At 36.6% G+C, this 18094-nt stretch overlaps 1 protein-coding gene across 1 annotated transcript in view; it reads left to right on the forward strand.

Moving 5' to 3' along the window:
* SCML2 (Scm polycomb group protein like 2) overlaps nucleotides 1–18094 on the forward strand; it is a 75048-nt gene that overhangs the window by 20362 nt on the left and 36592 nt on the right. Inside the window, exons 7-8 of the mRNA XM_037046274.1 lie at nucleotides 896–984; nucleotides 11478–11721. Of these exons, the coding sequence (XP_036902169.1) occupies nucleotides 896–984; nucleotides 11478–11721 (333 nt within the window). The remainder of the gene's footprint in view (nucleotides 1–895; nucleotides 985–11477; nucleotides 11722–18094) is intronic.

An 18094-nucleotide genomic window follows, 5' to 3' on the forward strand; every position in this document is an offset into this window, starting at 1 on the left:
GCTGGGTGGAACCTAATGAACAAAACAAACAAGCAAGCAAAATATAACGAGAGACACTGAAGTAAAGAACATGTTAAGTCTATTTTTATAGCATCTGATACAAATTCTAAGAGAAAATAATGTTTAGGGTGTGTAAAGGTTGCTAAAGTGAGACCTGCATTTTCTCCAACATATATTGTATGAAAAATTTCAAACATATAAGGTGAAAGAATTTTATAATGAGTACCCACATACCCACTACCTAGGTTCTACCATTTTCATTTTATTATACTTGCTATGTCACTTATCTATTTGCCCTTCTATCAGTTTTTCAATCCATCTTATTTTTAAATGCATTTCAGAGTAATTGACATCAGTATATTTCCTCTGAATACTGTAGCATGCATATCATTTAGGGTTCAGTGTTTATTTGCAGTTTTTTAGTTGAAATTTGCATACAGTGAAGTGCACCATCATTAGTGTACATCTGCTAAGTTTGACAGAAAACTGTCTTTTTCTGAAAGGAAATAAGGCAGGGGAAGAAGGGCTGGAAGTCTTTTGCAGCCTTTGCCCTGCTTGTGTGGCTGTTGGGAAATGGAAGCTCTCTTGGGTTCTCACTTGGATCACCTGAGTGTTATGGCCCATTTCTAACACATATGTGTATGTTGGTAAATTTTAGCTAGTGGCTTCTCTAAAATGGGAGTTTCTACCTCTACTGTAGCATTGTTGCCGAACAGTACAGTGGGTATAGTGGCACTGACTGGAGAGTGCAGCTGTTTCTCTTGCCCATTTCCTGAATTCCTCAATAAGAAAGTCATTCCCCAGAGAATAGTAAATGAAAGCTATTTTTAATACCAACTTGCTTTACTATCATAGGGAGACTTTTTCATGATATTTGAATTAATTTTTTAAATAGGGTACCAGATGAATACATCATCTTGGCCAATGTTCCTCTTGCGAACACTGGACGGAGCTGAAATGGCACCTGCAAGATTCTTCAAGGAGGTAAGAAAGGATTTATAAAGATATTCCATCAGTTGGGCTATGGTTTTATTGTTTTAGTGGGAGCACTTAAATACTGTGTCTTCTCTGACATGAGAAAGCAAAAATGCTTTTTTAATTACTGGGTTGGAAAGTGTATTAGTCTGCTAGGCTGACATAACAAAATACCACAGACTGGGTGGCTTAAGCAAAGAAATTTATTTTTTCACAGTTCTGGAGGCCAGAAATGCAACATTAGAGTGCCATCAGGGTTGGTTTGTAGTGAGGACTTTCTCCTCTGCTTGTAGATGGCTGCCTTTTCTCTGTGTTTTCGCATGGCCTCACAGAGGGAGAGGAATCTCTGGTTTCTCTTCTTTTTCTTGTAAGAACAACAGTCCTATTGGATTACGGCCCTAACCTTATGACCTCACTTAAACTTTATCACCTTCTTAAAAGCTCTATCCCTGAATAAGTCACATTGAGGGTTAAGACTTCAATTGGTGAATTTTGGGAGGACATAGTAAGTCCATAACGCTAGCTTAAACAAAAGAAATTTATTTTCTCAAAGCTCTGGAGGCTAAAAGTTTGAGATCAAGGTGTTATCAGGCTTGATTCCTTTGAGGCCTCTCTCCTTGGCTTGTAGTCGATGGAAGCACATAATGCAGCCCATAAGAGCAACTCATAAAGAAAGCTCAGTTATAATCATTCACTAGTCAAAATGAATTAGTACCCTCTTTCCCTCCCTTCCTCCCTTCCTTTTCTTTCATGGCTTTTTCCATTACAGTTTATCTCCTTGGCAGTCATGACTCTGTTGTCCATATCCGTGAGTCCTTTTTTCCTTTTTGTGCAATCCCTCCACCCCCTATCCGCCCCCCATAGCTGTCATTCTACTTTCTATCTATGAGTCTGTCTCTATTTTTCCTGTTAGTTCAGTTTGTTCATGGGCATGGGGCGGGGGGCGGGCAGGATTGGGAATATAAGACAGAAAGCTGTACTTGAACAAGAATTAAATAAAAAATTATTTAAAAAAATTTGTTCATTAGATTTTACATATGAGTGAAATCATATGATATTTGTCTTTCTCTGACCTGCATATTTCACTTAGCATAATGTTCTCTAGGTGCATACGTGCTGTCAACAAAGAGTAAAAGTTTCTTTTTTTTACAGCCAAGTATTCCTTTGTGTAAATGTCCCATACTTGTTTTATCCATTCATCTACTGATGGACACTTGGGTTACTTCTAAATCTTGGTGATTGTAAATAAGCTGCAGTGAACATAGGGGTGCTTCTGTTTTTTCAGATTAGTGTTTTGGGTTTCTTTGAATATATTCCCAGATGTGGGATTGCTAGGTCAAAGGGCAAATCCATTTTTAATTTTTGAGGTGTATCCACTCTGCTTTCCACAGTGACTGCACCAGTCTTCATTCCCACCAACAGTGCAAAGTACCCTCTTTCTTCCACACCCAAACCAGGGATTGTATGTGCCTGGACCAGGATTGAACCCACAACCCAGGCATGCACCCTGACCAAGAATCAGACCCTCAACCTTTTGGTTATCAGATGACACTTCAACCAACTGAGCTACACTGGTCAGGGTTCAGTCACCTAAATTTTATTACAACTATTTATATTAGGAATGATACACATATATTATAGTTCTCAGACTTTTGAAGAACATGAAGGACATAAGGATGTGACAGACACATTAATTAATGTGACTCCTGCATTGCAAAAAAATTATTTGAGTGCAGTTTTGAGCAGCATGAATGCTAAAAGTAAGCTGCTCTACCAGCAAGGAATAGGCAAATGCAAGCCCTTTGGGTAATGTGTAAAGCATATGTGAAAATAGCTAATAATAGGAAATGTTTAGCAGTAGTTTTTATTAAACCTATTAGCTTGGGCTATGGCTTTAGAAAAGCCATTGAGTTTATTTTACTTATCATTGTTTATCATCTAGTCACATGCCACATGTCATACACATTATCAAACCTATATACTTAGCTGGAGTGATGAATGAGTATTCTTTTATCTTGTCTGTTCCTCTGTTCTACTGTTCTCTCCAAATTGAAGTTGTATTTGTGTTCTTCCAGACCTTTTTCTGTGCATTCATAAACATAAGTGGGCTTTTATTTTTTAAACATAAATTGGAATATATTGTTTATATTGTTCTGTGATTTAGTTTTTCTCCTAAATTATGTATATTGGAAATCTTTACATTTCATTTTATTTGTATCTCAGGTTGTATTGTACTCTTTTGTGGTATGCGTTACCATAATTGATTTAACTTCTGCCTAAATATGGATGCTTAGGTTCTCTCCATATTCTTTTTTTTTTAAACTTTTTTAAAAATTTTATTTATTTATCTTTAGAGGGGAAGGAGAGAGGGAGAGAAACATCAATGTATGGTTGCCTTTCGTGCATCCCCTGCTGGGAGTTTGCCTGCAGGGAACCAGCCTGCAACCCAGGCATGTGCCCTGACTGGGAATCGAACCGCGATCGTGTGGTTTGCAGGCCTGTGCTCAATCCACTGAGCTACAGCAGCCAGGGCCATATTCTTGTTTAAATCATCTACACTGAGCATTCTTGCATAGGGCTTTTTATATAAGCGTGAACAACTATGTTCTTGGAAGTAGAATTGCTGGTTCAAGGGGAATATATGCTTTAAGTATTGATACATACTGTTAAATTGCATTCCAAAAGCGTATGCCAAGCTGTGCTCCCCTACTAGTGTATAGGTATGTTTATATTCCCACACATTCACTAACACTGAATATTATCAATATTTTAAAGTTTTGTGAATCTTTTTTTTTTTTGGAAGGCGGGGACAGGGATGGTATGGTATCCCTTTGTTATAATTTTCATTGAACTGATTACCACTGAAATTGAGCTTTTAAAATGTGTTTAATGGCCTTTTATTCTTTTAGGAATTGCCTGATTATTGCTTTATCCTATTTTTCTATTGGATTTCTCCTTACTCTTACTGATTTGTGGGTACTTTTTTCAGCCAAGCTTGAAACTTGGCTAGGAGCTGTCCTCACTCCTTCTTGACACTGGCCTCTGGATAGCTAAAGGCCTGCCCACTTAGCTTCCTAATTATTTCTTTGTTGTGCCTCTTTTTTCTAACCTTAACCACCGTTGCCCCTGGTACAAGTTTTCCTTTTTGCTGGGCTGTTTAGTCATATAACTGCCTCTGATCTTCACCTTTCCATACAGCTGCTAGAAATACCTGACACAAAAGCTTTACCACATCATTCCCCTGCTTGAAACTCTTTTGAAGTTCCCAGTTGCACTCAGGATGAAGTACCTTTGTTAATATGGCCTTTGAGGTACCATATGATCTGGTTTATGGCCGCTACTTCTTGCTTTGGATTTTACATTCTAAATTGCTTGTAATAAAACTGTTGATGTCATGTTTCTTTTTAGAGCTTGTTATGTCTGATTAACTCTCATTTTTTCTTTTAAGATTCAAGTCCAGTAGTAATTCCTCCAAAATACTTTCCCTAATTCCCTCTCTTCAATCTTACTATTTTGTAGCACTGTTTTTACATATCTCAATTTTTGTAGGTATTGGGTTATATTATTATTTTCACTCTCTTGCTTCCTACACTAAATTCTACACTAAATTCTTCTTGAACAGTTAACATGTTTTTGTATTCTCTGTGCCCATCATTGGTCTTAGTACATACTTATTTTGTTAAATGAATGAAAATAGGTTAGGAAGCACAGAAAGATGAATATACATTTAGAGGAAGAAGACGGGTTTTGTTTAATTTGAGGAAGGATTACTACCACCAGACTCTTGGAAGTAAAGTGTTTAGAAATTAGAAATGAGGTTTTGTTTGAGTACGTGCATTTCGGAGTTTTTAGTTTATATGGTGGTGGTGGAAGCCTTGAGCATGAATGAGCTAGTTCAGAATATATAGAAGAGAGGACTGTCAATGTTAGAACCTTCAGAAATACCCACTTACCTTTATAATGTATAAGTACTTATAGTAGGTACTTAGTAGAGGTCAGTTAAGAACAAAGCTGATTCTTTACTATTTGGTAGCTAGGAAGTTCATCAGTTAGATGAGCAAGAACTAAAGAGCAGCTGAACTGTGTCCTCAGATATAGTTAAATTGTAGTTGTGGGTCAGAATATTGATAGAGCCCATTGCTGATAGTCTCAATTTACTACTCTGTGAAATAGGAAACTGCCAAAGGCTGGAGGGAAGGATTCATACATAGACTGAATGTCTACTGTGTTCTAATACTACTGAGGCAGAGAGCTTCTTCTCTGGCTGTTAAGAATGTCAGTTAAAAATAAAATAATAAACATACAATGAGGATACATTATTAGTCTTTTAAAGTGAATGGCAAAGGTTTGAAATAGCTTCTGTATGTGATGGGAGAGGTAACGGCTTAGGGATACATGACAGTATTTTGGAGGGTTCAGCTAAAAATGAAGACTAAATATATATAGCACTACATGTAATAAGTATGTGGGACTTTTCTCCAGACGTGGTCAACAACTAAATATATATAGGTAGAGTGGATTATGATATTGAACTAAGATTTGGAGATAATAGAACAAGCATAAGGGGATAAGTTGGTTTTGGGTGCTGGGAAGAAACTAGTGACATGATGCTCTTAATCTGGACTTCAAAAGGTGTGATAAAATATTAGAAGGTTTGGTCCTCTTCTTTGTTTTTCTCTTTTTTAATATTTAATATATTTTAATTGTTGTTCAAGTATAGTGTTCTGTCTATTACTCCCATCCCAGCCCACCTCCCCAGTGCTCCCCACCTCCCTCCCATTTCCACCCCCTTAGTTCTTGTCCATGTGTCCTTTATACTACTAGCTCCTGTAAATCCTTCCCCTTTTCCCCTGAAATTCCCTCCCCTCTCCCCTCTGGTCACTGCCAGCCTGTTTTCTATTTCAGTGTCTTTGGTTATATTTTTCTTGCTTGTTTGTTTTGTTGTTTAGCTTCCTGTTAAAGGTGAGATCATATGGTATTTGTCCTTCAGCACCTGGCTTATTTCACTCAGCATAATGCTCTCCAGTTCCATCCATGTTGTTCCAAAGGGTAGTAGCTCCTCCTTTCTTTCTTTCTGCTGCATAGAATTCCATTGTGTAAATGTACCATAGTTTTTTGATCCATTCATTTACTGCTGGGCACCTAGGTTGTTTCTAACTCTTGGCTATTGTAAATTGTGCTGCTATGAACATTAGGGTACATAGATTCTTTTGGATTGGTGTTTCAGGGTTCTTGGGATATAATCCTAGCAGTGGAATTGCCAGGTCAAAAGGCATATTCATTTTTAGTTTTCTTAGAAAATTCCTTACTGTTTCCCATAGTGGTTGTACCAGTCTGCAATCCCATCAACAGTCCATAACCTCTCCAACACTTGTTGTTTGTTGATTTGTTTATGATGGCCATTCTGACCGGTATAAAGTGGTGTCTCATTGTGGTTTTAATTTGCGTCTCTCTGACATCTAGCAATATTGAGCATCTTTTCATGTGTCTCTGGATCCTCCATATGTCCTCCTTGGAGAAGTGTCTGTTCAAGTTGGTTCTCTTCTTTGTATCAGTGATTCTCAACAGGGAAGGGGAGTGATTTGCCCTCAAGAGACATTTGGCAATATCTGGGGATAGTTTGGGTTGTTATAACTGTGTATATGGGTGGGGAGGGGTGGTGTGACCTACATCCAGTGGGTAGAGACCAGGGATGCTGCCTAACATCCTACAATGCATAGAACAGCCCCAACAACAGAATATTTTGGTCCCAAATGGCCATAGTGTTAAGGCTGTGAAACTCTGATCTTAATATTAAAAGTTCCTGGCAATCAAATCTAATTTCTGGCTTTAAATACAGTTGATATGCAGATGATTTTCCAATTCATGTTTCCAATCCACCCTCTTGCTCCCAACTCAGACTTGTGTATCTAGCCTACCTACACTACATCCCCACTTGGATGTCGACTACATTTTGAAATGTGTAGTCGACATTTCAAAATGCTCCTCTTGCAGTTTTTTTCATCTCGGAGTGGCAGCTATCCTTCTAGTTCCTCAGACCAGAAACTATGGTGATTATTTCTTTCACACACTATATCCAGTCCATAAGGAAATCCTGTTGGCTTTGCCTTTAAGATATATTCAAAATCCAACCACTTCTTGCCCATCTCCATTGCTATTAGATGGGTACAAGCTACCTTTATCTCTCATCTGAATTACTGCAGGAACCTCCCCAGTGGTCTCTTTATAACCTTGCAGTCTGTAGTTAACACAGCAACCAGAGTATTCCTTTTAAAACAAAGGTGAGATTATATCAGTTCTTTGCTCAAAACCATCCAGGGGATCCCCATTTTACTCCAAGTTGAAGCCAGAGTACTTATAGTGGCCTCCACAGATCTTCATGATAGGAACCTTCATTCTCTCTCTGACCTCATTTCCTACTGTTCTCATACTTGCATACTACATTTTAGCCATAATTGCTTCCTTGTTTTCAGACATTTCAGATGCATCTCCTGCTTTAGGCCCTGGCTGTTCTTTCTACCTGGAACATTCTTCTCTAGGTGACTGCATGGTTAATAATCACCTCTTCTGGGTTTTTGCTCACTATCACCTTCTGTTTGAGGGTTGTCCTGATTACCTTATTTAAAATTGCACAACCCCTCTCCTACAGTGTTCTTTGGATCTCCCTTACTCTTCTCTTCCTTTTTTTTGTGTGTGTAGCATTTATTTCTAACATAGAATATATTTTACTTATTTTATCATTTTCTCATCTTTCTCCACTAGTGTGTTAGCACCACAAGGATGGGGTTTTTCTCTGTTTTGCTACTTAATATATATCAAATACCTTCAGTCATGTCTGGCATGTAGTAGTCACTCAGTAAATATTTGTAAATGAATAATGAAGGTTAAAGGACTAGAATTCTTGATGATGTCCAAGAAGTAGTTGAGTAAAAAGTAAGGAAGTAGAAGTTAGGGACAGGAATTTGTGGTCCGATGTAGACTCTGGGAATATAGTTATAAACAAAACAATAAAAATCACTCTTATGGTTCTTATCTTCTAGCTGTGGAAATGCATAATAGACCATGCTAAATAAATAAAGTATGTGTATATTATGTTTCATAGCTATATATGCCAAGGAGATGAGAGGGCCACATTTTGGATAGGTTAGTAAGGAAGGTCTTGCTGAGAAGGTGCAATTTGAGTGAAGATCTGAGGAAAGGAAGAGAATGAACCACAAGGTTACAAGGGTAAGTATATTTCAGGCAGAGAAGTAATGCAGATAATTGGCTTCAGAGTTGGTAGACTTTGGGAAGAAATATCCTTTAAGGAGAAACATATTGTAGGTAAGCAAGGAGGGGGCATTAAAAGAGCATTCTTTACTAGTCACCTTCTAGAAAAGAATAATTTTTTTTTCTCACAGTAAAAGAAAAAACAATGATCCCTTGTTTATTTTACTATTGCTTTTGCAAATTACATCTTTGTGTTTAGGAAGTCACTCAAGAACTGATAGACAAACAATATTCCTTAAAAGCTTTTAATAGTGAATAAAGTTGCTTTGATATAAATGGTATTTCTTTTGATTTGGCTATTGTAAAAAGTATTACATACTTTGATATCATGCTATAAATATCACTACCTTTTGTGGACAGCAGAGGGAATCACATTGCCTATTATCTAAATCTGGAGGTAGCTTATTTTGAGATAAAGCCCTTTCATATACTATGTTACACAAAAAGAGCAGTTTCTTTGTTTTTTAAAAAAGACAGATTTATTTTCTTTCAGAGTTTCTGTTAAAATTTGTATAGCTATACTGATGTAAGTAAATTTGATAAATAAATACATTCATGAAAGTTAGAAGAAATAATGAACGGTATGAAAATCTTCAGAGAATCAGTAGCAGAAAAGTGTATTTTGCCATTTGAACTTGGTTTGCTTTGCTACAGAAAGTCTTACTATTACTCTGTCATATGACAATTTAAAGTCCTGGAATCCTTATGTGTGTCTTGAATGTTTTCTGCATTCTGTAAATGTCTAGCACAAATTTACCAACTACCAAGGTTATCCTTTTCCCCCCATATGTGGTAACAGACAATTGATCTTTAGTGTCAGTGTGCAACTCTGTTTCTTACCAGCTATTTAGTTATTAAATACTTTGATGTTTGATCAAGCTACCTTTTTCTCTGCTTACTTTCAGGGTGTTTTTAAAGAATCAAATTAAGAATATGTAATTAAAAGGATTTTGAGGGCTAATAATTAAGGATAATAGTAGAAAATGGGGGAAAATGAGATATGTTTAAAGGGGGCATAAAAAAAGAAACCACTATGGAAAACAGTATGGAATTTTCTCCGAAAATTAAAAATATATTTGCCTTTTGACCCGGCAATTCCACTGCTAGGATTATATCCTAAGAACCCTGAAACACCAATCCAAAAGAATCTATGCACCCTAATGTTCATAGCAGCACAATTTACAATAGCCAAGTGCTGGAAGCAACCTAGGTGCCTATCAGTAAACGAATGGATCAAAAAACTATGGTACATTTACACAATGGAATTCTATGCAGCAGAAAGAAAGAAGGAGCTACTACCCTTTGGAACAGCATGGATGGAACTGGAGAGCATTATGCTGAGTGAAATAAGCCAGTCAGTGAAAGACAAATACCATATGATCTCACCTTTAACAGGAAGCTAAACAACAAAACAAACAAGCAAGCAAAATATAACCAAAGACACTGAAATATAGAACAGGCATACAGCGACCAGAGGGGAGGGAATTTCAGGGGAAAGGGGGAAGGATTTACAGGAACTAGTAGTATAAAGGACACATGGACAAGAACTAAGGGGATGGAAGTGGGAGGGATGTGGGGAGCACTGTGGGGGTGTGGGCTGGGATGGGAGTAAAAGACAGAAAACTATACTTGAACAACAATTAAATAAATTAAAAAAATTAAGAAACCAACCCACCAGATATATTTCATAAATTGTAACTTGGTGAAAGAATTAATTGAGAGTTTGCTTACCTGTTCTTCAAGTGATTCCTTGGTTCATTCAGGTTTTTGTTTTAAACTGCTTACTGTTGGATACTGTGCTGGAAATAACATGAATAAGAGGTAGTACCTGCTTTTGAGAATTTATTCATCTCATAGAGAAATGAAAACATTCCGACTTTAGTTTCACAATTGAAGGCAAGAGTGTGTCCATTTGAGGTGGGCCTAGGAGTGAGTAGGAGTTTGTTAGGCGAGCTTTAGGAGGCCAAGAGAGCTGGGATTTGGAAATGGATGAGTTGGAGTTGGCTAGCCAGATGGGGTAGGACGTTCCGTGGAGTTGGTTTCCTAGGGTTAGAAATCTAGCTCTGATATTATGGTATATTCTTAGGCAATTGTGCATAAGTTTTATCATCTGTAAAATAAGGGTTATAATTTCGCTGACTTCATAGGTTGTTGTAATAATTAAATTAATATGTGGAAAACAGTGCTTGGCATATACTAATTGTAGATTAGCTTTTAATGTTATTATAGACATTTAGGGGGTAGAATTGGCTGGTTGTCGTCTTTGAATGTAAGTATTAAGGGAAAAGGATGTCTCTAGTGTTTTCAGCCTTGGATATACATTAGAATCACCTGGGGAATTAAAAGGTGCTAATGTCCAGGCCCCACCCAAGACCAGTTTAATACTTTCTCTGGTGGCATGGCCCTCAGGTGATTCTAATGTTCAGTTGGGCTGAGAGCCACTGGTCTAGGACTATTTCCAGGCTTCTGGCTTGGGTGATTGGGTTGCTGATAGTGCCATTTACTAGGATAAAATGCAAATTGAAGGAAAAGATGTTGTTTTCAACATAGCACTCGGGCTTTCTAAAAATCCTGTTAGCATTTGCATGCTTTAACTTTTGAATCTAAGGAATACTTTTTAAAGTATTCTGTATTGGATATCATAAATGGCCTCAGATTATATGAGTATATATGAGTTGTGTTCTTGTGTCTGCATTTTATACTCTGAGTTTCTTTTTGGGTATTATTTACTACTGTTCCTTCCCTTTGGACTTACCACCTTTCAACATACCGTATAATTTACATATTTATTGGTTTGTTTGACTCCCTCTTTTAAAATTTCTTGTTGAGTGCTTCTCTTGCTTTCCCCTACTCAACCCCCAACCTTATTACCACCACCACCACTAGAATGTAAGCTTCACTGGAGCAGGGATCTTTGATATTTTTGTTCACCAATGGATCCAGAATTCTTAGTACATAGTATATTATACATATTTCTTGAATGAATGGATGGGTGGATGGATGGATGAATTACTGTCAAGCTGGTTTTTGTTTCTTTCTGGTTCTTGACTCTGCTCCGGAGTAAGTGAGATGTTATAGAGCAGAGTTGCAGAGAGATCTGTAAGAACTATTTTCTTCTTGTATGTAATTGATATACATGGAGCTCAGTTTTTGGTTGCTAAATGCTATAAGAATACAATCAAAGAAATGCTTAATACATCTAAATAATAAAAACTTTTTAAATGTTTTGATAGGAACCACCAAAGCCACCTCTAAATAATTTTAAAGTGGGGATGAAACTGGAAGCTGTGGACAAGAAGAACCCTTATATGATATGTCCTGCAAGTATTGGAGGTGTTAGAGGAGATGAAGTTTATATCACATTCGATGGCTGGAGTGGAGCTTTTGATTATTGGTGCAAATACTATTGCCGAGATATTTTCCCAGTTGGGTGGTGTCATCTGACAGGACATGTATTACAACCACCGGGAATTCATGGTAAGACAATGAATAACTACATGTTCTTTTATTGAGCTAGATCTAACTGCTATTGGCATTGAATTTAGCACTTCATGCCCACTGGAGCCACAGGCAAGAGCACTGTCCAGGCCAGAGAACTGGAGGTACAAGAAGGCTATGATTAGAATTCTTGAGGGCCAACCCAGCACCGTAGTCTGAATGGATGGTCCACGCTGGAGAGAATGGGCAAAGCTGGATGCTATACTTAAACTGTTGAAGCCTTGCACTTTGGGATACTCAGCTTCCTTTATAGTTGATGTTAAACTTAAAAATACACGCATTATTCCATTGTTTATATATAGACAATAGATTTTAAAAGGCTGGGTATTACAACTCTTACATACATGTTTTACATGATTTTGGTCATTTTGCAAATTAAATGGGTATTTTGATAGTCTTAATTAAAATCTACACATCAATGGACAATTTCAGCTCCATGGAAGCCAATGTAGATTATTACAAGGGGGGACCAAAAAGAAAAATGAATTATCTTCTGGAGGGCAGGCCCCTTGTAGTACAGGTTTCCAATGCTAGGTGAGTATTCTAGGAATCTGTCTGTATCAGTGCACCAGCTGGCATTGTTGTGAGAAGCTATGTTCAGCATCAGTGAATTTTTTTTGAAGACTCTTTCATTGCACTTGCCCATTTCATGATGGGTGATTTACGAGCACACCTGCCCACACTACACTGAGTGTTCAGCAGTTTTTTACCAAAAATGGCATGACCCCCATTCCTCACCCTCCCTATTCACCCAATATCACCCCAAGCAACTGTTTTTTTTGTTTCCTCGGATGAAAAACGTCCTCAAAGGGAAACGTTTTGTCAATGTGGAAGAGGTGAAAATGGCAGAAACACTAAGTATAGCCATATTACAGTAGTCTTTCTTTGTCTTCAGGGGCTGTGTTTTAAAACCCCCAGTGGATATTTAAAATCTTGGATAATACCAAACCCTATGTATACTATGTTTTTTCCTATACATACATGTACTTTATGGCTTCTCTTTGGCATACCCAAATTGCCAGCATCACTACTCTTGCACTTCGGGGCCATTATTAAGTAAAATAAGGGTTACTTGAACACAAGTACTGCAATATCATGACAGTCAACCTGGTAACTGAAATGGCTACTAAGTGATTAATGGATGGGTAACATATACAGCATGGAGATGCTGGATAAAGGGATGATTCACATCCTGGGTGTCTCAGAATGGTACAGTATGGGATCTTATCATGCTACTAAGGATAGCACACAATTTAAAATATATTGATTGTTTATTTCTGTAATTTTCTATTTAATATTTTTGGACTGGAGTTGACCGCAGGTAATTGAAGCTATGGAAAGTGAAACCACATATAAGGAGGACTGCTGTGTTCTTGTGACTGCTTTAGAATTTTCTGTAATTTGAAACTTTAACATATCCTATAATATAATACTACATACTATGATGTTCTTTTTATTAGGTACCTTTTACCAGTTCCTTACTGCCGTAATTTTAGGAAGCAGACATTAATGATTGATTTTTTGTAAAACTTAATATGATCCAGATCTATATGCATATGATGCTGAGATAAATGAGGCATAGTCTCTGCCCTCAAGAAGTTTGCCTTCTATTGGAAGAGGGATGAATAGAGGGATAGATTTTTTTTTTAAAAACATGGTACAGAAATAATAAGGTGAAAATGGAGATGTGTGCCAGATATGAAGGTGGCCCAAAGATATCCAGTCTGTTTAGGCTTGAGGGAAAGGTGGTTGGATAAAGGAAAGCTTCACAAAAAGACACATGATGTGAGTATTATGAGAGGAGAAGGAGTTATCAGGAAGAATGGAGATAAAGGTGGAGTGGACACATCACAAAGGTTAAAATTACAGAATGTGGGTCAAGAATGCTGTTGTTCTTCAGTATCTGGTCCCTCATTTTTTCTTAGTAATACAATTTGGCTGCCTAACATAAAGACTACATTTTCAGCCTCTCTAGCAGTTATATGTGGTCATGAGACTAACTTCTGGTCAATGGAATAAAAGTATAGGTAGTATATTCTATTTCCAGGAGATGTGTTACAGAGAGAAATGAATTTACCCTTCTCTTTTCCCTCCTCCTGCTTCTATCCTGCTGCTATGAGTGTGGTTGTTTTGGGTAGAGCTGCATCTTGGACCATGACACAAGGACCATATTCTAAGCATAGTGGAGTGGAAAGTAGAAAGGAGCTAAAGTCTCTGAGAACTTTGTGGAGAAATATTTTCATACTAGCCTGTTCTAGACTGTTATTTGAGAGAGAAACTTCTGTGTTCTATAAACCACTATTCTTTTATTTTTTCCTGTAGGATTAAGCTGAACTTAATCCTAACTGATTCAGGATAACTTTAGGACATTCATCTGGGCATGTCCATTGGATAGCTGCACATGCAGGGATGGAGCCTAAAAGAGATAGGTCTTGGTTGACAAAGCAAGTTTGAGAATCATCATGTTCACTCGAGTATTCTTTGTGTCAGATGGGATTATAGGTGCTGGTGGGGGGTGTGAGGGGTGGGCAGCTTATACATCCTATTGAGAGCAGTAAGTAGTGGAAGTTTTAGGTGTTGATTTAATTATGCATGTGTAACAGGTGGAGGTGGTAGAGGACCAACTACTGGACTTCATGGGTTAACATTTGAAACAATAATTCTTAAACTTGAATCACCTGGGAGAGCTTGTTACAAGGCTGATGCCCTGAAACTTACATCCATGGGTTCTGATTCCGTAGGTATGGAGTGGAGCACGGGTGTTTCCATTGCACATGGTTTGAGGCCTAGTCTTTGAGAAACACAAAAATGATGGATGCGTAGAAGGTAGAAGTCAATGTAAGACACTGAGGAAAAGTATAAAAAAAATCAACCCTGTCATAAAAGTAAAAAAACCTTTTCTCTGTCAATTGCTTTCTCAAAAAGTACAGAAATATTGAATTTATTGACTTGAATATTAAATAATTTAAGAAACTTACAGTTACTTGATTTTAAAAGGTATAAAAATCGAATTTCAAAATTTTTTAAATCTATTATTTTTGTTAATTTTGAATATTTCTGTTTTAAAAAGATTTTATTTATTTTTAGAGAGAGGGAAGGGAAGGTGAAAGAGAGGGAGAGAAACACCGATGCGTGGTTGCTGCTCATGCACCCCATACTGGGAACCTGGCCCACACAGTCCAGGCATGTGCCCTGACTGGGAATGGAATTTGTGACTCTTTGGTTCGTGGGCCCACACTCAATCCACTGAGCTACACCAGCCAGGGGTAATTTTGAATATTTCTTAAACACACTGGAAGTGTTTGTTTTTCAACATTAGTGTTAGGATATCTCACTTAAAACTTTTTCAAATAACTAATGACTAAAGGCAATTAATTCACTTACATAGTTTCTTAAAGAAGTATAGTGAGGCATTCAGGAATGCTACTTGATTTGACTTTACATTAAAAAAGCACTTATTTAAGTTTAATGTTTTTCTGTGTAGTAATACAGTCTAATTTACTTTAAAACTTTTTTGAAACGAAATTTTTCTCCCTGGGTTAACACTTCCATAATCAGAAATAGCCAAGTTCTTATTGGTAGAAAAATCCACTGAGAAACATGCTTTGGATAGAATATTCAGCAAGCTGTGTGGTGCCCCTGCCCCATTTATTTAGGTTCTCCTTTCTTGGTTCTTGTTATAACCCTGCAATGTTTCAAAGCCCTTTGCTTCTGGTTGGTGCTGTCATAGCTCATCAGATTTGTTCTGGAGACCTGTACAGGGTGTCTGGTGAGAAAGAGGAAGGAAGTATGTGTGCTGCTGTGTCCCTGGCAGCTTAAAGAAGCCTGGATCAAGCAAACTCTAGAGCAAGGCCATTGTAGATTTTCTTTGTGAAGAATTTATTTGATTTTGCTGTTTTCTGTTTCAGCTTGTCCCCCTGCTTTGTATCTTATATCTTAGTTCTCTCTAAAGAAATGATATTTAGGAATGTTCTGTAAGCTGTTGGTTTCTTCTCATTATTGCCCTTCTTTTGTCTCTAGCATATACAGTTATAGGGATTTACAGCCAGTCATCTCATTAAACTACAAATATTAATATATTAAAGTATAAAGATTTAATACATGAAGGAGCAAGACTTAGAATCTAGCAACTTCCAATCAGAACTGGGACTACCATTATTTTAAAGGCTATGCACGATCTTTTAAAAATCTTTTCCTTTTTCTGTCTTTATTGGGGAAGTTTATAAAACAAATAGGTTACTGTATTGTTTCTCTAATTGTACTTATTTCTTTGTTTAACTTTAAAAGTTTTCTTTCTATAATTTTTTTTGAACACAATAAATGTAGGTTTTTCATCTTTTAAGAAATCAGAGACATTCAGAAGCAGAAGATTATTTTTTAAAATTTGGCTTTTTCTTTTTTTTCAAGTTTGATTTTTAAAAATTTGTTCCTGTGTTAATTTTCTAATATTGTGGGATATTAAAATAAAAAAGAAGTTGCTTCATTTTAAACCATGCTGCTTGGCTTTAAAGGTACTTAAATACTGTTAAAGTTAAGTGTATAAATTAAACTACATTTATTAATTTTATTTAACTCAGCTTCAGATTTATGCATCATTGTTTGTAAATTAATGACCCACACTGGTGTGAAGTGTCTGTCATCTGGTAGCTTAATTCTTTAAACAGTTATGACCATATAGACCAAGAAGGGGGACAACAAACTTCCAGATGCTTTGAGTATAAAGTTGCAGGATCCCAACGGTATAGAGGAATTCTTCTGGTCCAAAGGGAAATGTGGAGGAGGGGAAAACTTACAATCAGGAAGGTGTAGCCAAGCACCCCTGCTTTGTGGCACGGTAGGCCATCAGTGACCATCTTAACTCCTTTCTTGATTAAATTATTCATTTTATTGGGTCCCTCACCAACCCCCTACTTTTTGCAGAAACAGCCTTAATTTACAAGTGGAACTCAATACAAATATGGTGTTTCCTTCACAATTTTGTAAAATATTTCTGATAATACATATTTGGTAGAACTGCCATATTAGATCCATTTTGTTGGTAATTCACATGTAAATTGTATGAATAGGGACTTCTTTTGAAGGTTAAATAGTAAAAAAGTTAAATAGATTTTTGAAAAAAATTGCTATACGTTATTTTTTAATTGTATTTTTCACTACCATTTATTCCCCCTATACCTGCTTCCACACCCCCTCCACAGCAATTCCCCCCCCCCCACGGACACTGTTGTCCGTGTCCATGAGTTCTTTCTTTTTTTGTTTTTTTTTTTGCTTGATCCCTCCAAGCTGTCAGCCTGCTCTATGAGTCTGCCTCAATTTTGCTTGTTAGTTTAATTTGTTCATTAGATTCCACATATGAGAGAAATCATAGATTTTAAAGGTAATTATCTTGGGCACTGTTAGCTTCTTTGAATGCTGGTTTATTTTGTTATATGTGCATGCATGTGTGTATGTGTATGGTTAATTTTTAATTAAAATTTTAATGGAGTGGGTTTTAAAATCTAAACTTTTGATCTTTAAAAAAGTTAACTAGTCAGTTTATATAATAGCCTTATTTTGTAAAGCTCTTCCTATGTAATATTTTTTGAACTGTTTCAAAGTTAGTCTTTGAGAAATATTTCAAAGTTCTCACTGAGCAAACAGCTTGTTCTAATCCCCGCCCCCACTTTATTCTCATTTAAAATAAAACCAAACGAGAAATTATGACTGCTTTTGCTCTTTGTTCAGATGTGTGCAGAGGAATATGTAGTTTTTGCAACTTGTACTTCATCTCTTTCTAAATTTTAAAATTATGATTTTATAGTTTTAAGACATATCTTCACTAACTCTTTTCCCTTTTTAAAATATGATTTTATGTTCAGTAAAAACAAACCAACACCTTTTCATTCTCTGTTATAGTGGGATAAAAGTAACAAGTACATATAAGTAAGGCTGTAAAAAGTTCAAGGTATGTCAGTCCCACCTGAAAGCTTCAGAATAAACACTCAAATATTTGTTTAAATTTTTGCTCTTAATGTAGCTTATAATAAAATATGGACTAATATGCTTAGCATATTTAGTATTCTTCTTGCTTGGTATAAGTTAAATAGAAATGCTATCAACCAAAATTATTCACTCAAGAGCCATGAAATTTAAACAGCTGATACTTTCTTTTTCATACAAACAGCTTGGAACAAATGTTTTGTTTGTGCAAATGAGACAGCTATTATGATGGAAAGAAGTATCTTAAAAACCAACCAAAACAAATGCCTTTTCTCTGTTTTAAGTGTTTCAGCTAAAAACTGCAATAATTGCAAGAAGAACCTGCAGCTTCTTTCTTTTTTCTGTTCTATGATGTATTTTAACCAGGTCTCTT

Source organism: Sturnira hondurensis, unplaced genomic scaffold (genome assembly GCF_014824575.4).
Source record: "Sturnira hondurensis isolate 20B ecotype Veracruz unplaced genomic scaffold, ASM1482457v3 Scaffold0005220, whole genome shotgun sequence".
NCBI classification, from domain to species: domain Eukaryota; kingdom Metazoa; phylum Chordata; class Mammalia; order Chiroptera; family Phyllostomidae; genus Sturnira; species Sturnira hondurensis.